This window comes from Kogia breviceps, chromosome 11, assembly GCF_026419965.1.
Source record: "Kogia breviceps isolate mKogBre1 chromosome 11, mKogBre1 haplotype 1, whole genome shotgun sequence".
In the NCBI taxonomy this organism is placed as follows: domain Eukaryota; kingdom Metazoa; phylum Chordata; class Mammalia; order Artiodactyla; family Physeteridae; genus Kogia; species Kogia breviceps.
Window position 1 is genome coordinate 81,464,806 of NC_081320.1, and position 22,873 is coordinate 81,487,678.

At 47.5% G+C, this 22,873-nt stretch overlaps 1 protein-coding gene across 1 annotated transcript in view; it reads right to left on the reverse strand.

Annotated features, from left to right (window-relative positions):
- The window catches only part of PLB1 (phospholipase B1), a 104,948-nt gene that overhangs the window by 59,982 nt on the left and 22,093 nt on the right, over positions 1-22,873 (reverse strand). The window contains exons 14-20 of the mRNA XM_059078669.2: positions 22,729-22,785; positions 17,834-17,905; positions 16,952-17,026; positions 14,836-14,899; positions 6,357-6,415; positions 4,561-4,634; positions 2,996-3,039 (exon numbers count right to left, since the gene is read on the reverse strand). Coding sequence (XP_058934652.1) covers positions 2,996-3,039; positions 4,561-4,634; positions 6,357-6,415; positions 14,836-14,899; positions 16,952-17,026; positions 17,834-17,905; positions 22,729-22,785 — 445 coding nt within the window. The remainder of the gene's footprint in view (positions 1-2,995; positions 3,040-4,560; positions 4,635-6,356; positions 6,416-14,835; positions 14,900-16,951; positions 17,027-17,833; positions 17,906-22,728; positions 22,786-22,873) is intronic.

A 22,873-nucleotide genomic window follows, 5' to 3' on the forward strand; every position in this document is an offset into this window, starting at 1 on the left:
CCTTTGATAAGTGCCAGGGGTTGCTGGCAACAAAGCAGAGCGCCCGCCCCACAGCCCTCACCCGTACTGTTCGCTTGGCCCCCAAAATAAAATGTCCAGCAGGCTGATGCCGAACCATGTGTGCAGCACACAAGGGTGCTCAATGAATTAGTGTTGAATAAATGGCAGTCTGGTTCAGGTGCTGCTCTCAGGCACTTTGCTTTTTTTCTCTAAATATGTAATCGCTTTATTGAGATATAATTCACATAACATAGAATTCACCAATTTAAAGTACAATTCAATAGCTTTTAGTACATTCATACAGGTGTGCCACCATCACCCCTATAAACTTTAGAACATTTTCATCACCCTCAGAAGAAACTCCGTAGCCACTAGCAGTCTCTCCCCATTTCTTCCAGCCCCATGGCCACCACTAATCTACCTTCTATCTCTATAGGTTTGCTTCTTCTGGACATTCATATAAATGGAACCATACAATACAACATGTCCTTTGTGACTGGCTTCCTTCACTTAGCAAGTTATCGATGTTCATCCATGTTTAGCATGTATCATTACTTCATTCCTTTGTACTGGCAAATAATATTCCATTGTATGGATACAACTGTTCAAAGCATTCTCTCATGATCCTTTTTATTTCTATACTTATGTCTCCTCTTTCATTTCTGATTTTTAGGCTCTCTTCCCACCATCTGCCTTGGTCAGTCTAATTGCTTGTTGATTTTTTTCATCTTTTCAATCTCATACATTCGAATGCCTTTACCATGCTGGATCTACACTTTTCACTCTGCATCCCCCCCAGCTTGGCTGAGAACTCCTGAGAGCAGGGTCTGTATACACCCCTGAGCCTCGCATGGGCTCAATAAATGTTTATGGACTGAATTAAGAATAACTCAAAGTTCAGAAAGGTTAGGAGAACTGTTAAAAGTCATACATTATTAAGAATAGAATCCTAGGCTAGAACCTGATCTCTCAGCTCATGTTAGAGGGTACTTTCCCCAGACCTACAATCTACTAGGATGTGGGAAAGGAACTGGCTAGGTATCAGTCAGGACTTTCAGCTATCATGACATCCAGCAGAGCACTCTCTCCAACCAAGCACTGCTACAGGGCCTACACAACACAGATGGATTGAACTCATTCCTTGTGGCTCTGGGGACATTGTACCAATGGATGGCAATTACTCTGACCCACTCAATAGAAGGAAGAGCTGTGAGATCACTAGAGCTATCTGAAAATGGAAGAGATTGTCCTAGACTCCCCATTACTCGAAGCATCCAGCATTGGCTAGCTAGGTACTTATCAGGAGTGTCACAGAAGGCACAACTCATTGGACAGGACAAGAACTTGCTGGTGCATACAGTTACCTCTGCCAGGGACATTCAATCCCCTTTCCTTATCTGATGAATTCCAGTTCTTAAAGCCCTCTTTCAAAAGGCAGGTTAACAGCCTTCTTATTTATTTTCCCCTAAACTTTGTACATGGCTATAATTATTGGTACACATGTCTGTCTTTAGGGAGACATGTCCCTAAAGAGACTTCAGTGACATCATCTGGGCAGGGACCTCACCTCATTCTCCCGTTTCCCAAGCAGCCAGCACGGGTGTATTTGCTGGATTACATTGAATAGGGGGCTGAACTGAGGTTCTGTTCTGACCCTATGGTCTCATAAGTTTTCCAACACATTGCCACGTGATTATTTCTCCATGGATTATCCAGCCCCTACAGTCAATCTGTCTTCACAACTCTAGTAAGGAAGTCTGAACAGGCTATGTTCCACTGCTGGGCTAAGCGTGTCAGGGGCGTCCACCCAGATGACGCTGTCTTAATATTTTATAAATCATTTTAGTGAAAGATCTCGAGTCAGATGATTTCCAATCATGTTTTCAACCACAATAGCGTGGGAATCAGAGAGCCCAGCAAGTTGTGTATGCTGGCCCAGCTCATAGCCCAATTACATTCACAAAAGCAACCCGAATCATCTCCTAGAGATGGGGGAGCTTATTTATAGCTCTTGTGTGTGGACCTAGAAATAAGGAAGATGGGAAGTACTTGTGCCACAGAACTGTACCTACTTAAAATCAACAGGCTTTGCAAATAGCGAGAACAGATAACACACATGAAGTCCAACCAGTTCTGCCCATGTGGCGATCAAACCACCTTTATCATCAAAGTCTTGGTGACTTAAAGCTCAAATAATTTCTTTGCTGCTAAAGATATATTACAGAGGGATAATTACGAGAAAAGTAAATGAGAATGGGACCGATTAAATTCCTCTCAGGCAAAATCGTTAGCCAGAAGATTTTAAGGGAAAATAATTCAATTGTAACATTTTTTTGTACGCGTACTTTAAGAACAAGCACTGTGCATGCACTAAGGAGAATAAAAAGATGAATAAGACCATTCAAAGAATGTAGTCAGGCTTAAAAAAAAATCATTCCAAACAGGTTGTTGATGAAGTAATTTAAAGAAAAGGTTGCACCCCAAATATGGTTGTGTTTGCACAGCCTGAACAAGGTAATTTCATCATCACTGCTGCAATAGCAGCGTTTCCTAAACCAACACCAGGAATTCAACGTCTTTGTATGCAATGGTGCCTAACAGCCCAAGCCTAGATCAACGCCTCCCAGAAAGGTGCTCCGCTCTGAATGACAGGCAAAGCAAAGATGGGTTTCCTTTATTTCCTTCTTCAATCATTTCTTAATAATAACTTGCACTAAGAGTCGGCCTGAGCATTCTTTTCCTCTTACTCTCTTCCTTCCTCGGACAAATACAATTTCTCTTAAAAAAAAAAAAAAAGAAAGAAAAAAAAAAGGCTTTAATCACTCTCAAGCAACAGAGCAGGGCGACCGCCTCGGGGAAGCAGCGCCCCCTGCCGAACGCGACTGTCTCCTGCCGCCCGGTTCCCTGCCAAGCCCGCGGCCGCCGCCAGGGGGAGCTGCAGAAACGCGCAGGGCTGCGGCGAGCCCGCCCTGGACCCCCGGGAGCGCGTACTCACTGGGCAAGGTGGTGACGCTGCTGAGGTTCTCATCTCCGCCCACACTGCGTGGTCGTGGGGACAAAAGAGAAAATGAAGGTTAAAACTGCCAGCGACGCTGAAACATCTCAGACACCACCAAGACAGACCTTGCTCCTTCTGAGAAACACCTTGGGGGCTTGGGGCTTGCCCTTTCCTCATTATTTCTGTATAAAAACTGAAAAACCAGAATACAGCAACTTCTCTCTCCTTTGCCCCACAAACCAGAACGTCCAAACAAAAAAACTGGCTTAAACCGTCATGGCTGACTTTTGTTTTTTAACTTTGAGCTTTGACCTTGAGGCAGGGAAATTAAGTGGGCCTCTTCAGCCCCATCTTCCAAAGGGGAAATGGCCCTTCCTTGGATGCAGAGCCCAGCCCAGCGCCGACTAGCCCCTGCAGCTGTGCATTATTATTATTAAAAAAAAGTTTGCCTTCATGGTTCTCGTCCTGTTTGGCTTGGGGAAAACCCGGTTTTTAAAGGATATCTTCTAGAGAGCAACCCATCTTCTGAGGCACTTCTAAAATTCCAAGGAAATCAAAGTTGGATGGGTTTCTAGGCATGAAAATAAGCAGCATTCCAGAGTTGATTGGATTTCCTACTTTTCCATATCCCCTCATTCTCTGCCAAGTACGTCTGGGAACATTTCAAAGGTTCTCAAAACGTCTGGGGTTTAACTCTGTGTAGCATCGCCAGGGAGGATGCCAGGGATTCAACGCTCAGGTTCAAGCTGGTGCCAGAGATGCTGGATTCCAGGTTGAGGGAACACCGAACCTGCCCTCTCCTGCTTGGCATGAGCTGGGCTTTCACAGCAGAGGTGAAGCAGGAGTGCTGCTCACCGCAGCCTGTGGCGGCCTAGGTTTGATTACAGGCAGAGCAGGAACAAGCCTGCACAAAATATACATGATGGGGGATGTGCTGGATTAGGGGTTAGGAGTCATCTACTCTACTTTTTGCTCTCTTACCATCTGACTGTGTGATCTTGGACAGGTTACTTGCCCTCTCTGAGCCATGCTTCATCATCTGTAAAATGAAGGCCCTTTAATAATGATCCCAGCTACCATTTACACCTACCTTTGTGTCAGGCACTGTGCTGGGCATTGAAATTCTCTGTAAGCCTCGCAACAATGCTAAGGCAGTATTATCGTCTCTGTGTCAAAGATGAGACCAGCTCAGAGAGGTTGAATAACTTACCCAAGGTCACACAGAGCGGGCAGCTGGGGCTCCTACACAACCCGGGTTCTGAAGGCTGCTGCCTCCTGCTGAGGTGACTGCCAGAGGGAGAAATGCAAGCCCAAACTTTTTCAACCCAAACATCTGAGTAGTGTTTCCCCTAAACTCCTCCTGTTCAGGTCCTGGCTTGTTTTGGGGGCATATCTGGTTTGGGGAAGCTGATAAATACTTTCCTTAAATTAAACCTAGAAATTTCTCATGGAAAAGCAGTAGGTTGACTCATCCTTCTGCTAGAGAACTTGTTTTCTACATGCTCAGGGGTCCTCCCCTGCCCCGTGATGGGGCGTCTCGGCTTTGCCATGCCTTCACTCACCTCCAGGACAGACCTCGATACTGAGTCAAGACATCCAGGACGTTCCCAGGTTTGGACCCAGCTCCATTACCTGCCTGAAAGGGAACCACAAGGGGGTGATTTCCCTGCCTGCTCGCCAGAGGGTCTGTGTTCTTGTCCCGGCCGGGCCGGACGGTCGGGCACTTTAGAATCTAGAGTCTCGATAGCACCACATCTTGACCTGCATCCTGCCTCGTCAGAAACGAGTGCTAGTTCCTGCTGGGAATTCTGGGGCCCTCCAAGGGCAGCCTCACCCTAAGAAACCCTGCCTGGACACTAGGCTGGCTGAAGCACTCCGAAAATTATACTGCAGTGTACAGTTTTCCAGAGGACACATATCAGAGCCCCATTTTCCTCATTTTTTAAAAGTTGTGAACTATATCAGAAAGGGAAGTATCCTGTAATCCTTTGATATGAATAGGTCTCACATATGTACAATTGGAAAAATTAAAATGAAACGCCACGTACCTACTCCTCAGCTAAAGAAAGAGCAGGGTCTTTTAAAACCACACCCTGACACACTCTGCAGGTGCATGTCCCTTGCCTAAAGCATGTTATTTCCCAGCAGAGCCATTCCAAAGGTCATGCCAAGGGCTAGCCTCCCAGGCAGCCTGTGCGGGAAGGCTGGCCTCCGGGACAGGAGCCTTGTTGCCTCCCCAGGTAGTCCTGAACAGCTGGGCTAATTCTGTTTTTTGTTTGTTTGTTTGGTTGGTTTTGGGCCACACCAAAAACCAGCAGCTCGTGGGATCTTAGTTCCCCGACCACGGATAGGACCTGGGCCACAGTGGTGAAAGTGCTGCGTCCTAACCACTGGACGGCCAGGGCATTTCCCAGAGGGCCTTCGGGGTGAAGAGTACCTGAGGGGTCACGGAGGAGACGGCTACAGGGCAGGGACAGAATTCTGGCCTCACAGTCAGGACCTGGCAGTCCTGTCCTCACCCAGCAGTTACAAGCTATTGGCTGCGGTACTCACTTCTCTTCAACCAGCTTCACCTCCCCTTTGTTGGTTTCAGTTTGAGGAGAGTCATATGGCCCCAGATTTTGTTGAGGGTATTGAGTGAGATCGTATCAATGTGAAGAGGCCACAGACATGAAAGGTCTCAGCTGGTATTTGGGGGAAAATTCAGCTGGAGGCCCTAGATTCTACTGATCCAGAGAGCAGCAGCTGGGCTCCTCTGATGAGTCGCTGTGGACCTGAAGTTCGAGAGCTTCAGAGGCCCCCTACCCTGGCTCTCTAAGGACCTGATTCTGCTTTTTCTGGATAGCTTTTTGCTGGGCCTGGGAGGTCACCACAGGCCACCTGCAGACACGGGCTGGGTCATTGTTACTACCTCCATCTCTTCCACTGACCCCGGTTTTCTCAACCCTCCCCCATTAACACTCGTTCCTGTCCCATCATCCCACTGTCCTTGGGACCTTCCCTTCGCTTTCCCACATGGACAAAACAAAGCACCGGGTCTTTGAAGGGGCCCTACACCCCACCACTGACAGGCTGTGTAGTTTGGGCTGGGTTACTTACATTTCAGGGGCTCCTTCTGGGGTCCCCCCCACTTCCTGCTCTCTCCTTCATTCCCATGTTAGGAGAGGAAGGATGAGGTTAGCATGGAGGTGGGAAAACACGATGGGCAGGGAATGCTGGATTCCAGGGTGGGCATGGAGGTGGGGAGGGACTGAGGTTAGGACCAGAGATGGCAACACTTAAGGTCCAGGAGGGAGATTCTCCTATTAACCAAGATCTTCTCCTGTCCTGCCCCTTCCTTCCACCGACAGTAACTCACCGTGAGCGAGTCACCCAGGGCTCCGATGACCTTGATGTCAGCCAGCTTCAGCCTGTGAACTGAAAGCAAAGATGAACAGAAGGTGGGATTCTTGTCTCCTCTGAAAACAAAGGAGCATCTTCCAGGAAACCTGAGACAGAGTAGAACAGTTCAGCTTGGACAAAGATATTAAAAGGCCATCCTTGTCCTAAAGCTCAGCAGTAGCAGCCGTGGAGCCTGACTACCAGTCTCCTCCTTGGGGCGCCTGGACACAGGGCTCGGGAGCTGGAAGGTGGCCCCGCTTTCAGAGGGGTGTCTGCTGATGTTGGGTGAACCTGATGCCACAGGGGGGCAGTTACTCTCAGGGCGTGAAACAGCCCCTGGCGACATGATCTGGGAGTAAGGAGGGGATTGTGGTGGAGGTGGAATCCATACTTCATCCATTCTGGGATCTGTGGATAGTTGGGATAAAATATTATACCATCTTATTAGAAAAAAATCAGCTCGGTTTTTATGAAGTGAAAAGGGAAATGCTTTTATACTACTGTTTTTTAAAAACACTATGACAACCACTATCAAGGTGACATTCACATAACATAAAATGAACCATTTTAAAGTCAACAATTCAGTGGCACTTTGTACATTCTCAATGTTGTGCAACCATGACCTCTATCTAGTTCCAAAACATTTTCATCACCCCCAGAAGAGACCTGTACCCACTAAGCAGTCATTCCTCACTCCCGCCAGCCCGTGACAACCACTATCTGCTTTCTCTCTATGGATTTACCTATTCTGGATACTTCATGTAAATGGAATCATAAAATGTGACCTGTGTGTCTGGCTTCCTCCACTTTGCCTAATATTTTCAAAGTTCACCCATGTTGTAGCAGGTGCCAGTACTTCATTCTTTCTTATGGCTGACTAATATTCCATTGTGTGGATATACCACATTTTTCTATTCCTTCATCTGTTGATGGACATTTGGGTTGGTGCCATCTTTTGGGTATTGTATATAGTGCTGCTATGAACATTCACATACAAGCCTTTATTTGAATGCCTGTTTTGAATTATTTGGGGTATATACCAAGGAGTGGAACTTGGTGGGCCATAGGATAATCCTATGTTTAGCTTTTTGAGGAAACCCCAAACTGTTTTCCATAGCCGGCTACTATTTTATCTCTTGAGTTTAGGCACGTGCTATGATGTGGCTAAGCAGCTACTTACCTGTATGACAAATACATTGGCCACCGAGAAGTGGCTGGGGGCCCTGGAGACAAAACAGTGGTCAGAAATGGAGAATGTGCTCAGGAAGCTCGCAGGATAAGCAGGGAATGAGAAACATCCATAGTTATAATAACTTACAGGCTGATGAATACTATGAGAGATAATAAAGTGATAAGAGGTTCAGGCGCTGGAGGGATGATTTACCCTCAGAGGTGTGTGTGTGTGTGGTGGGGGAGGAGAGTTTAGAGCAGGCTACACTGAGAAGGTCATGTTTGTACTCAGGATATGATGAGATAAAGATGCGGTGTGGTAAATCGTGTGACGTCCATAAAGAACAGATAGTTGTACAGTTTGACTTAAGTGAAGGGCATGGGAAGGAGACTAACAAGAAATAACACTGGAACCATAAACAAAATGAAAAAACAACCTACAGAATGGGAGAAAATATTTGCAAAGGACACATCCAACAAGGACTTAATTTCCAAAATATACAATATACAAACAGTTCATACAACTCAACAACAAAAAAACAAACAACCCAGTCGAAAAAATGGGCATAAGACCTAAATAGACATTTCTCCAAAGAAGAAATACAAATGGCCAATAGGCACATGAAAAGATGCTCAATATCGCTAATTATTAGAGAAATGCAAAATCAAATGGTACAATGAGGTACCAACTCACACCGGTCAGAACGGCCACCATTAAAAAGTCTACAAATAACAAATGCTGGAGAGGATGTGGAGAAAAGGGAACCCTCTTATACATATGGTGGGAATGTAAGTTGGTGCAGCCACTATGGAAAACAGTATGGAGGTTCCTCAGAAAACAAAAAATACAATTACCATATGATCCAGCAATCCCACTCCTGGGCATATATCCAGACAAAACTCTAATTTGAAAAGATACATGCACCCCCATGTTCATAGCAACACTATTCACAATAGCCAAGACATGGAAACAAACTAAATGTCCATCGATAGATGAATGGATAAAGAAGATGTGGTACATATATACAATGGAATACTACTCAGCCATAAAAAAGAATGAAATAATGCCATTTGCAGCAACATGGATGCAACCAGAGATTATTAACTAAGTGAAGTAAGTCAGAAAGAGAAAGACAAATACCATATGATATCACTTATATGTGGAATCTAGAATATGACACAAATGAACCTATCTACAAAACAGAAACAGCCTCATGGACATAGAGAACAGACTTGTGGTTGTGAAGAGGGCAGGCATTGGTGGAGGGATGGAGTGGGAGGTTGGGGGTTAGCAGATGTAAGTCCTACTTGATAAACCATAATGGAAAAGAATATTAAAAAAAGAATGTATCTATCTATATATATATGTATAACTGAATCACTTTGCTGAATAGCAGAAATTAACACAACATTGTAAATCAACTATACTTCAATAAAAAAAAAAAACATTGGAAATGTATGTTAGGGCCAAAGGCCTTTTATGCCTGGCTAACAAGTTAGGAGCTTAACATGAATATTACACATATATACATACACATACACATATACATATATATATTTACTTGCATATACACGCCTGTCCTATATCTATCTACCCCTTTACCTTATATACATACGGACATGAATCCAAGTGCATTTTGGGAATCACACTTAAATTCCTTCTGCCCTATGTGGCTCTGTCCCCTCAAATCACAAGTTCACCTCCCACTCCCCCGGGGCACCTCCTCCCACAGTCACTCCGACTTTGACACAGCTCCATCTTTCCTCAGATGTGCCCTTTCATGGTCTCTAGCGGCGCGATGTTGCAGTAACTTGTCAATTAGCTTTCAGCCTTGGAAGAAGTCTAATATAGCATTTGTACCATGGGGTGACCCACTACTTCAGTGGGGAAAGAAACCCATCATTTCAGTGGGCCACTGCTTAAGATGGATAAACTGAAATCTGTCTGCCAGGAGGCTCTCTCAACAGCTCTTCTTTACCAAGTCACTCTAAAACGAGGGCAGTAAAACACAGAGAACAAGATGCTTTTGACACCAGCGGGCTACATATAGCCCGCTTCACTCATCAACATCCAAATCATGGTGTATAATCACACCAGCATGGGAAGCTGTGTTAACAGTCAGTGGGAAAAATGTTCAAAGAGATCTCTAGGTCTTGTCTCCTTCCATGGAAGATACCTTGTCTACCTGACTTCCACGCTGTCTGCAGATGTAGAACTGCTGCTCCCACTGAGGACTTCCTCTCATTGGAAAAGTAAAAGTCCCTGCCTCTTCCCTCCGACAGCATGCAAACTAACACATGCATAGCTGTGAATGTGTGTATGCAAAATATAGAGATTAGTGGTCTTCAAATTCGAGCATGCATCAGAATCATCTGGAGAGCTTGTTAAAACACAGATGGTTGGTTGCCACCCTCAGAGTTTCTGATTTGGTAGGTCTGGGGTGGGCCCAAGGCTATGTGGTTAGAAGAACATTATCAAATCACAAAGCCAGCTGCACACATTAGCACACATTGATGGGGCCAAGCCTGAGAACTTGCAAATGACCTCTTCTCACAGAAATGAGGCTCTGGGTAAAAAAGGCAACAAAATGGAAAATATGACCTCCTCCCCTCAACTCTAGAGGGTTTATTTTAGCTCCTGATGGCGACAGTCGATCACCGTATTCTTGTTGCCATAATGTGTAATACAATGAATTCCGTGAACACTAACTGGTGAGTAAAGGTTAGGAGAAATCTTTGGGGCTGGTAAAATGTGGAAGAGATGGATAGATTTGCTTTGAAAGCACATTGCAGTTTGCTAAAGGGGCAGCTGAAACTGGCCATTCCTGTCTCCTAAATTTGTAGCAGGCAGAAAGGAAATACATATATGCGTGCGCTCATGTATGTCCACATCTACGTGTGTGTGTGTGTATGTGTATACATGTAGATAGATTGGTAGGTATGTTGGGAGGGGTGGTTTCCTGTTGGTCATTTTGTAAGGAATGACCTGTAAGAGATAATAAACCAAATGAACCAAGTCTAGATGGGAGGAGTTTGACTCATCTGGCATCTTATTCAAATAGAACCCAACACACATTTCATTGGTTTGACATTCTGGAGACCTTGATTTGAGCTTTGTTAATATCATCGTATATGATAAAGACACAACCTGGAACCACAGCAAAGCACTTTAGCAATTGCTCTCCTTGGGGAAAGAACTCTTCAGAGATAAGATTAAATTTGTGTGAGCTGATTAGCTAAACATTTTCTGGTACAAACTGTCCACCACCTTGAAAGCAGTTGATAAACACATCATTCGCTCATCAAGATTTTTACAGAAGGGGCCTCTTATCAGAAGGCCCTCGAAACTATGATAAAAGATCATAAATAGATAGAAAATGGTTGACTAGAGTATAGCATGGGGAAACTGCCCATTGGACATGAAAAGGAACAGCAGGAAAAAGACTTGACGCTTGGGAGTTTTGTCTTGTGTAACCCAACAACTTAAACCTGGGGCCATAAACTGAAAAACCAACTTTCTCTCGACTGTCAGCTAGGGCTGCCCAACCCTTTGGCTCTCAGGTTTTAGGGACTTATATAAGGACTTCTGCAATGGTGTAAACTGCTGGCACAGGTTGGGCCTTGTTTATGTCTTTGAAGTGCTTTGGCATAAGTTTATATGAAGAAATATGTGCCTGGCACACAGTAGGAGCTCAAGAAATGTGTTCAGTTGAATTAAAGGCTAAGGAAGAGGCTCTGTGTCAGAGACTACAGCTCTTAAAGCTTTAAATGGTGGAAACTGCAGGGAAGGCAAATACATTCATCTGAGTGTCTTGGGGGTGAGTTTGAACTTGTTCAGTAGGCTGGTCACGCCGAGGGGACAGGCAGGCTGTTATTCCCTGTGGGGTGTCACTACTTCCTAGTCACAGGCTAGGTTAGGCCACAAGACTCATGAGCAGGTGGTGACTATAGAAACGGTTTCGGGACGTACACTGGACAGTACACAGCTGATTCACAATGAAGTGAAACCCCTAGTGGTCACCCAGTGCCTGTAACCTGGGCATTTTTCATATCAGCGCTTGAACAGCTCATTTTAGCCAAATGGGTAAAATAAATGACATCAGGGACTTAGAAAGGAATCAATAGCTTAAAATAAATGAACTGTTCTAATTGATACTACTGGTGACAGTGGCATTGAATTAGCTTTGTGGACTCCTATTTTCAAATACTATGAATTTTCCCCTCTGCAAGGAATTAGCAGCTTGACTTCAAGATAGCCAGCTTCAATGGAGAGCCAATGAGCCATGTGCCCTCTGGCTCTTTCTTGCCACTCTTCTGTTTACAAAATGCTACTCCTTTTCTCACTGGGAGAACCTTAAGTCATCTACCAGGCCCAGCATATTTTTCTTAGTTATCTCAACTATGTTAGGGACAGGGCCATGAAGTAATATAAAATGATGTAAGTACTTATGAAGTTATAAAGTCCACAGGAGGTAGCACTCAGTAAATTGCACGTATGCACTGACCAGAAGGGAAAAATTGGAAGCACACATGTGTGCATTCATTTATTCATGCTACCAAATAGCGACTGGTGGTAAAAATTACTTACATCAGCTCTCTATATCTCATCCCAGGCCCCATGGATCAGTAGAAGAGGTTCATCACCTGTGGGCTCTGGATGGAGTTGAGTGTGAGGCACCCGGGCTGCCAGGGGCCGTGACCTGTTGATGAAGGCAGTATCTTCTTTGGAAATTATCACTTTTCATTAGCTGGGTGTATCTGTGGGTTGGTTTGAGAGAGACGCTAGAAAAGGGGACTACAGAGAAGATTTTTGAAAACAACTCTGAAGATAAAACAGTTATTTTATAGGAGAGTCTTAGTGAAAAGTTGTCTTAACGGCAGGCACTTTGGTCCAGTTGGTTTTTAAGATTGTTTTCAACTCTGGGAAGTTTTGATTTGCTGAAGTAGAAATACTCCATAATTAAGATGAGTTCAACAACCGTTCATCAGGCTCCTACCATGTGCTGAGTCACTGGGCTTGTAAAGATAAGATGATCTGCTCTTACAAGTACGTATCAGATGCCTTCATCTCAATTATAAATTGCCACCATGATCTCCAGAAGAGTGAACGACCTCACCAGTATGACGATTATCAAGGGAAATAATAACGTGACCCTGTGCTAAGTCTTTTTCCCACCCTGACAGCCACAAGTATGCTTAAAATGTCCAATCATAGATCAAGCGCAGTAATGAAACGTGGTTTTTGTTTTTGTCCAGTTAGTTGTTGCCATTTTTCTAAAGACACTTTTCAGGGAGACTCAGAGGTGCAGGCCCAACATTAGCCCGTGGGTGCTGCCGCCCGGTTGGCCAGTGCTAGTGTTTTGGTCCCAGGCCCACGTGGTTCGATCAAAGAAGGCGTAAATCTCTCCATCTGCTTTATCCAAACAGCTTCTGTCACCAGAGTATCTAAGATCTCAAGGTCTTGAGATTTCTTGTGCTTACATCTTCAAGCACCAAAAAACAAGATAATCTTCAGGGTCAAGGGATAAAGAAGAGATTCACATTTTATTTGGCTTTCAGATGTTCAGATATGCGCTCATGGATTGGCTGGTTATCATTGTCATGATGGGAACATAATCTAGACAGATTGCAAAATCTTTACACACCATCCTTTCAGAATGATAAGGTTAAAAGAGGATGGATATCATTTCACTGTAAAGAGTATGGCTATTAAAACATTCAAATTCCCCCCTCCCTCTCTCTATATGTACATATATCTTTGAGCTTTTGCTGTTGGAGGGCCTACATATGAAGCTAACAATTTGTTTCTGCTACTGAAGTTCTGCTAGTAAACCAACCAATAGGAAGGGGCTGTCACTAAGTATGGGGGGAAAAAGTCTAAAGACTAAGAGAGAGAGAGAGAGAGAGAGAGAGAGAGAGAGAGAGAGAGAGAGTGTGTGTGTGTGTGTGTGTGTGTGTGTAGGACTTTTTTTTCAAAAGACTAATTTTTTGGCTGCGTTGGGTCTTTGTTGCTACGTGTGGGCCTTCTCTAGTTGAGGTGCGCGGGCTTCTCATTGCGGTGGCTTCTCTTGTTGCGGAGCACAGGCTCTAGGCATGCGGGCTTCAGTAGCTGTGGCACACAGGCTCAGTAGTTGTGGCACACGGGCTTAGTTGCTCTGTGACATGTGGGATCTTCCCGAACCAGGGCTCGAACCCGTGTCCCCTGCATTGGCAGGGGGATTCTTAACCACTGTGCCACCGGGGAAGCCCTGTAAGACTTTTATCACCTATTCCATTATTCTGCAACTTAATCAAGAACCAGTTACACACTGAAGTTTTGTTGAGAAGATTTTTAACTTACTTGCCCGTCATTTGGCTAGATTTGAGCGTGTAGAGCTAAGACAGACATGAAGGGCGGGCTGACACTTAAACTTGTTCTACTAATACTCAGCAAAAGGAGACAATGTGACTACAAAGATTTGCACACTGTGACACCTTCAAACTTCGCTTTCCATCCTGGCAGGCACATAAGAGGCATTCAGCAATCATCTAATAGAAGAGTGAACAAGTGAACGAATCAATGAACAAATGAGTCACCCTCCAGGACCAAGCATGAGGACCTATTGCACTGTTGCAGAAATGCTCCTGGGCTGAGGTTGTGAGTCACGTGGGCTACCACATGGCTCTCCCGTGACCTCCCATGATCATGTGCACAGAGCCATCACTCAGAGGTTGGCTCACCTGGAGGAAAAGTTTCAGCCTTTAGGCAGCCCCTCTTTGGGAAGGTCTCTGCCTAGAATGTTCCATGAGCCTCATTTTCATGGCCCAGCACCAGTCGTCTTGGAAACACAAAGAAGCAGTGAAAATGGCACCTTTGTAAGATGGCATGCCTTCCAGTGTTTGAGTGCTCTCTGCGTATGGCTCTGACCCGGAGTTTGGACTGGTTATTTTCGCTTCCTGCTTAAAGGTAGTTTTGTTTTTCAGAGAATAAGTTCACTTCATCAAGGCTTCCCAGCGGGGACAATGACATCAGCTCACTCACCTGACACTGGGCCCTTTGCAGAGCATGGCCTGGCACACAGTTAATGCTCGATGAATGCTTTCTGATAATGTCATCATATTTTAGTTAAAGAATAATCAAACACAGGCATGAACTTACAAGTATACATACAGAGCTGTATGGCCTTGAAAACTTCTCAGGTGTATCTCAGATGGTGTGGAAAGCCCCTGTCATCTTAAGGCTGCTCTTACTTTGATGGTTTTAGACCTCAAATGAGTTTAAAAATCACTTGACTCAAGCCGTGTACCTGATGTGGGAATCGTGTCAGAGGGATCCTTGTCAGGACACCTGATTTCCGTTCCATCTCTCACCTAAAATGAGACACACGGAGAAATAAGAAGAAATGGATCTTGCAACCTAAGAAACTGGGTGAGAAGTGGGCCTCTATTTTGGAAGATATCACTTAGTACAGAAACCTAAGCATCATGTAGGATTTCTCCCTTTCCTTCAACACTCACATCTGAGTGTCCACAACACCCTTTCCAGATGTTCCCAAGCCGGAACCCCTTCCCTAGTCCCTCAGCCTCAGGCTAAGTTCAGGCCTTGTCCCTTCTTCCTGGAACATGGCCCTGTTCACCATCATCACTGCTGCCGGCCTGTGGGCTTCCCCACCAAGCCTTCTGAATCCAATCAGAGGACTCTTTCTCTCTCAATATAAAAATCACTCCCTTGCCCAAATTCTCAGTGAAAGCAGGAATTTTCATCCATTTTGCTTCTTGTATGTCCAGAGCCTAGAACGCTGCACGGTAGATACTCAATAAACACTTGTTGGTTGAATAAGGATATTTCTACTCTGTACTAACATCAGCATAAAGTTCATCCTCCTCAGCATGGCGTAGGAAGCCCCCGACATTCCAAACCATCCACCTGACTCTCTGTCCCTCCACATCTTTGTCCGAACACCTACCTCTGCTCTTTCTTTCCCTTTCCCTCTCTCTGTTTCCCTCACTCCCACCCACCTGGCTTGACTTCTATCATCCTCAGGCTGAGGTCATGGGTACTCTTGGGGAAGCCTTCTTAACTCCCTCCTGCCTGTCATCTGTTCTGCTGTGTTCCCAGAATACCCCGTAGAAATCTTACAGCACTTTCTACATTATGCTATCACTGCTGGTTGACTCCACTAGACTGAGTTCCTTGGGACAAGCAACGTATTTGTGTTTTTATCTCCTATGCCCGGTCCCCATCCACCCACCCACCCACCCGCCCACCCATTTCGTTATTCGGCTAATAGTGGCCAGGTACCTGCTCTGAGTCCCTGCCCTCATGGAGCTTGCATCCTAATGGTGCACAGCTGGTAGTCAGTAAATGTATCCTGAAGATATGCATTGCTCCCTCTACTATAAAACTCGTGGCATGCCAGGTACTGTTACATGTGCCTTATACTTAATAACTTATTACAATTTAATAACTCTATTAGGTACAACTATGACTATCACTATTTCCCAGATTTGAAAAACTAAGGCACAGAGAGGTTAAGTCTCCCTGACACAGAGCCAGTAAGTGCAAGAGTCTGGATTTGAACCCCCAAGCCAGCTCTCTCAGATCACGGCACCATGTTGCCTCTCAGATGTAGCCTTACTGCTGTGTTATTAGTTAGAAAGCATGGGACAAGCTGATAAGTCAAGTCTTTTACGCTGTATCTCTTGGGCTTTGTGGTGCAGGCCCAGGCCATCAGCTTTGCCTACACCACTGGGAGTAAATCGCACCCTCTTTTATCCAATAGGGAGGCAGGGGTGGTGCTGAGACCGCCACCAAATTCGTCTCAACCCATATTGGTCCCCAGTCCTCTGAGAAGGAGGACAACCTTCAAGTGTTTCTTGCATCCTCAGAGGAGTGTGGCGTGCCCTATCTAATTTTGATAGGAAGTATCAGAAAAAGACTCATGAGATAAGTCATAAGCAAGACGTGTGTGAGGCGGCCCCTAAGGTGTGGCCGACAGCTGAGGCCTTCTGGTCTCCGTGCTGACAGCTTTCAGACTTCACCCCATTTCTCTGCCTTTTCTGGACTTTCTCTTCAGATTAACGTCTCAGATGAGTTTTAAAGGAGTTGTCAGAGATTTGGGGAGGGCCTGAAATTCTTGTCTCGCATCAAAATAGACGGGGAACAGGTAGTGCTGAGCCCCCCAACACACCCCGTGAAGCCGTGGGATGCTGGTTGCTGAGGCCGTTTTAAAGATGGAGCTGGAGGGCAGCCCTGCTTCAGGCACCAAGGGGGCAGCCACACATGTGCTCCTTCACTCTTCTCCAACCTACCCATGGGGGTCCAGAGCACAAAGAACTGCCCTGGAAGCTTCAAAAGACTCAGCAAGGTGTGGCCCCTGCTTCATTTGCATGTTTGTCAATCACAGAAAATCCTCTCCATACCTGAAACTTCACATGGGATTTTAGCAACCTGGGCAGATAGTTGCTGTTCCTGTAGGTGAACAGATAGGGATTCTCCTGCAGAGAAAGGTAATGCGTTGTAACCACGATCCAGAAATCCGTATCCTATAATCATCAACGTTTATCACCCAGCAATGCCTTTGGCCAACCTGAAACATTCATACCATCCTTTAAAGGATGAGAGAAACATTCTCTGTCTTTTCTTCTCTGTACTGCCCATTGGTTCCCTGAAGGAGCTCATTAACATTTTGAAATTTCCCATTTGCAGCAGTCAGCATTTTTGCTCTCTACCTGAGGTTCATGCCAACAGGCAAAGTAAGTATATTTCCATGAAAAGAGAACTTAATCTTAAGTTTCCTGACAGCCAAGGCAAAGAGGAAAAGAGGGTGAATTATACAGTTCTTACAGCCTAGTAACAAAAGCTTACCAATTCATCAAGAAAGCCAAAAATTTGACTAGCATTAAGTGATAAAAAAGAATTCGATTCATTTACATTCAGTTATTTTTTTATTAATTTATTCAGCAACATTAATTCTATACCTACTATATATTAGGCACATATTTAAGATACCCATCTTAGCATTTGGGGCCAAGTGAGCTGTGGCTTTGTTCCTATGCCCTCTACAAGCATGGAAGGGGCCTCAGTTCTGTTAAAACAGCTCTCCTGGCCCACAGGTATAAACCTTAGGTGTGCCCAGGCCCAGAAGAACAGACCCGAGACTCTAACGGGCTAATGTCTCAACCAGGTAAGACCCACTTCACAGCAAAGCCCCCTGCTTGGTGACGCCACCTTTCTCCCCAACTCAGCAGGAGATGCCGCCCCCCACCCCCCTGTCCCTGCAGCCCCCTCCAGTCCTTGCCTACCTGAGAGGGACATTTCACTGGCCTTCTCTCTTTTGCACTGAATGGCTCATCTTTCTGTCCTGCTGGCTCCAGCTAGAAAAGAAGGTGATGTTTAGAACAGAAAAGTCTTACACAGGTGGCAGCATCCTAGGGTACCACTGAGAAGGGCTCATTAGCTCAGCGTTTCTCGGAGTGTGACCCTGGGCGGGCAGCATTAGCCTCACCTGGGAACACGTTAGAAATGGCAAATTCCCAGCCCCCAACTCTGGGGTGGGGTCTAGCTCCCCGTGCTTTGTCAAGCCCTCCAGGGATTCTGATGCATGCTCAAGTTGAGGCCCACTGCGGGAGAGGACCCACTGATTCCCAGCGCACCCCTCCTGTTGCAGGGGAAACTGAACACCAGGGAGGTTGAGCTGACACAAGGCCACGGGTGTCCAGATTCAACCAAATCGCTCTCATAGGGTCACCGGCTACCTGGTCACCCAGGAGCCAGTTGTTCAGCTTGAGGTTGCATCCCCCTCCTTGCTGCCCTGCTGCTGGCCGGCTCCCTGGTTAAACTTCCCTCCGAGAGGAGAGTGGGAATGGGAAGGAAGGGGAAATAAATGGCTCTCGTGTAAACCAGCAGGGAATGAATGAAACCCTCTGTCACCTGGCAAGCCCCATGTCTTTACCTGGGACACAGAGGTACAGTGACATGGGACATAGCACGGCGCCACGCTAACGACTAGAGTCTAGCAATTCAGGAACAGTGATAGTGGTACCAGTGGCTGATAGAGGCAGCTACTTCAAGGATAACTGAAGCCTATCTCACAACATAGACAAAAAGCGTATGGTGTACCTGCCAGAGAAAGCAGCAGAGGATCGGCTCAGGTAAAAGCATTGGAGGCAAGATCGAAAAATGAAGGCAGCTGGAGAATTCAACAGAGCCAGGATTTTAAGTTCCTTCTGCTATTTTTAAACGTTCATTATACTTTTGTAAACACTTAACAGAAAAATAGAGTGGCTTTGAGAGATCACAGATTTTCTCTTGCACGCACTGTCTTCTACTGTTTGGGGACCTCACGTTTGCCGCCAGCCCTGCTGCCCAGAGGAGCTGGGCTCCTAGGTCACCCGGTCCCTCCTCTCCCCTCCCACAGACCTTGACGGGGGACAGAAAGGGCAGGAGGCTACAGGAAGGAGCCCCCCCTATCTGGCTCGAGTCACGGGCTCTGCTATCTTCCACGAGCCTTTTAGATTCCTCAGCAATATCTTATCCCGGCATCCGTGCCCAGCAAACAAGAAGCAGGGAAAGAACTTTACCCTTCTCAGGTAACCTTCCTTCACCCAAACGGACAGGGTCAGATAAGAGGGTGTAATTAACCTTCTGGAAAAGGAGTGGCAACCTTTTGCTCAGAGGCTGGAGGAGGAACTGCACCCCCCCATCTCCTTGCAGTTTTATTCTGATAGTGGACACCCCTAAGTATGGGATTCCAACCCAGAACTTTCAGGGCCGCTCTGAAAGGCAGTGTTCAGTGGGCCTGAGTTGGTGGCCCAATGTCGAAGTGGCCTGACTTCTTTTCTCCAATCTTTCAAGAATTTAATCAATAATAGAATCTGGAAAGAAATGCTGAGAAAGCCACGCTGTGATAATTTTAGTCGAATGGAGATAACGGAGCCTAATATTTTAAGGACTCCAAAGGAAAATTCATGTTTTCCCAATAAACCCATTTGCACTAAGAACCCTGGCCTAAGTGTGTCTTTTTTTCTTTTTTTTTTTTTTTTTTTTGGTTTTTGTGGTACACGGACCTCTCACTGCTGTGGCCTCTCCCGTTGCGGAGCACAGGCTCCAGACGCGCAGGCTCAGCGGCCATGGCTCACGAGCCCAGCCGCTCCGCGGCATGTGGGATCCTCCCGGACCGGGGCACGAACCCGCGTCCCCTGCATCGGCAGGCGGGCTCTCAACCACTGCGCCACCAGGGAAGCCCCTAAGTGTGTCTTTCTCAGTCACCTGCATCCTTCCTGCTGCCATTAACCCCCTTTACACACGCTCTGACCCTCCATCCTCAGGATGGAAAATGACTCGGCTACATCAAATGACCCTGTGCGTGTCTCTCCATCCACCACCCTGCACTGCGCATGCCCTGGGGACGCTGGTCTTGCGCCTTTGCTCCACTTTTCAGCCCTCTAATTGCTCGCATCTCTTCCGCACAGCTTCCCTGCCCCCGAGATGAACTGGAGCGTGGCAGGGTTGGGGGATGACCTTAGACGTGCTCTCAAGAGCCCTGCCTGACCATGAGCCCTTCTCACCTCGCCCTGCGGCTCTGGCGCTAGCGCAAGGCCCGGCATGAGGTGGGGGGCCGTGACGGCTGGACCTGGCAATTGAGTCCCCACAGGTGGGTCTCATCAACACTACTGTTACATCAGAATTATCAGAAGGTATCGAGGAGGCAGGAAGGGCCCAGGCAATGAATTACGTCCCAAACACAAAATCCTCCTCCGCTTCGTGCCGGGAGCTCCTCTTCCGTCTGCGTGGCTCATGCAGCCAGGTGTGTTTCCGAAGCAGGGCCGCTCACGATGACTGTGTGCGTGTGTGTGGGGGGGTTTCCTTCACTGGCCCTCAGAGCTTACACGCACCTTGGGACTCGGCCCGGGGAGCAGACACTGTGTGGCCCTGCGCGGTCGCCGAGGCCAAGGAGAGAAGCGGTAGAAGCTGGGCCCCTCTGGTCACAGCGATTCTGCTGGCCCTCTCTGCTCCCCATGTAAGAGGGTGGCCCTCACTTGGGGCTCTTATGTGTCTGCAAATGTGGGCATGACGGACATAGCTGGCTTTTACCTCTGTAGTTGCAGTTAAGCCCAACACCACGGAGGCACACAGAGGTGGAGGCAGGGAGGCTCCTGGCCTCCCCATGTCCCTGGGAGGACACAGGAGGGAACCCAAGGGTGAACTGCTCCTATATTTTCCAAGGTCCTTTGAGGCTGGCAGATAGAGAAAATGGGGCCCAGAAAGACCACATGACTCACCTCAAGAAACCACCAAAAGCACAGCTGGAATCAGAACCCAGGTTTGCTGGCTCCTTACCCAGTGCCCTTTCGCCTAACCCGTTCCCTTCATAATTTCTCATAAATTAACCCGGGCCTGCAGGAGCTGTCCCTGGGTTCTGGCAGCTGTGCTCACTTGGGAGCCGTGGGACGGTCTGGCATTTTGCCCGAGAGGAAGCCAAGGGGACACGCTTCCCTCCTCGCTGGCTCGGCTACAGGGACCTCGAGGCCTCTCCCTGGGAAATGACTGCTGGTTGGTTGGGCAGGTAACTGCCCACCTAGGAAAGCCGCCTCCTCCCCCAAAGCCCCTGGGACACCTACTGGGTCCCAGTCCTTTGGCCTTGAGCGTGAGATCTTCTGTTCCCCTCTGGGCACCTGCCCATCCTCACCCTCGAGTGGGTTTCAGGACGCTGTGCGTGCCGTGTGCCTGTCTGACTGCACAGGGCACTTCATTCATTCGTGGGGTCTCCTTATCCCGTCCCTCTCCCACCCCCCCTTGCTAGTGCATTTTATTCTGTTCACACAGCTCCTCTTGCCTGGGAACGCCAGCCCCACCTCCCCTGACATATTTCCCCCCAACCCATGCCGACAAAGCCAATTCCAATCCCACCCTCGTGGGCCTGTCCTGGCCTCTTGCCCATATCCTTTTCGGGTGCTCTGTCCGGGGCATGACCTTGTTCCTGCTGTGCCCTTCCAGCTGTTCGCTAGGCCATTTGGTGTGTCTCCTGTATCTTCCTTGGACCCAGCATAGGGCAGGCACCCTCTAGGCTTTCTTTTGTTGCTTGGGAGAAAGGTAACAGAGGAGGAGAGAGTTTTGGCTGCGCTGGAAGAAGCAGCCCTCCTCCCCCAGAGAGAGGGTGGAGGCAGATCAGCAGCAAAGTGGTTTTCTGGGGCCTGACCGCTCAGGGCTCAGGCCCACCAACAAGGGTCCTCGTTCAAAGAAATCAAATGCCTTCTCCGAAGGCTAGCGTGACTCCATCAATCCGGGCCGCCTGGGCTGGCCCCTGCCCTCCCTGCCGTCTTACTGGCTACTGCACACCCAGCTACAGCTGCTCGTAGGACTCAGCACAGCACCTCAGTTTGAGGAGATGGAGAGCAATTTTTCGAATGCAAGGAAGAAGAAAACCAAAGTTTCTGTTACTGGAATTCTAGGACAGTTTGGATGGGGAAAAAAATACATGGCAAAATCAGGTCTCTGTCTGGTGCTCTGGAGAGGTTCAAAGTTTTGACGAACATTCCATCCACTGACTAATCCCAGACAGCCCTGGGGGACCTTCAGAGTCTGGGGAAAGCCCGTCACAGTCAGAGTAAGAAGGGCCACCCATGGTGAATACTCACTGTGGGCCGGAAGGGAGCTATACACTCTCCACGTGTTGGCTCAGGGGTTTCGCAGAAAGGGAGCTGAGACCCTAAGTTCACACAGCTTGTGAGAGCTTTGAACTCAGGTCTTCATCACTCGACACTCACCCCAGGCACCACCCTGAGCATTGGAAACTTAAGTGTAAAGTGAGGGAGAGCTGGACCAGGTTGCTACGTGAGCCTGCTCCCTGGTGCCCCACCCCAAGTGAAGTCTCCCAGACAGATGCCAAGGAAACGTTCCTGCGTCCAGAAAGAGCAGGACTGAGGCTGCCCAGGGAAGCCCCGCTCACTGTCAGGGCTGCAGCCCAGCTTCCGGGAAGAGGAGGAGAAACTCCCAGGTGGTCCCAGATGGGCTGTCACTGGATGTGGGAGGGACCCCTGATGGCCCAGAATCATCATCCTGGGGTCCTGCTGGTGTCCTTCAACCCCTCCATCAGAGCGGTGAGCAGACGGGCCACGACGGCAGAGGCCCTGCTCCTCTTTCCATAGACTAAACCCCAGGCTGGCAGGGCGGCGCCCCGGGACCCCCAGCCACTCACCATGCTGTTCCAGAGAGTCAAGGCGAGGACAGTGGGATCCTGGAGTGGTCGCTCCCCCTGAAAGAGAACCAGATGAGAAGTCCCGTGTGCCCCTGGGGATGGGACAGCCCTGCCACGCACCCTGAAGCTCTCTTGGCAGAGATGG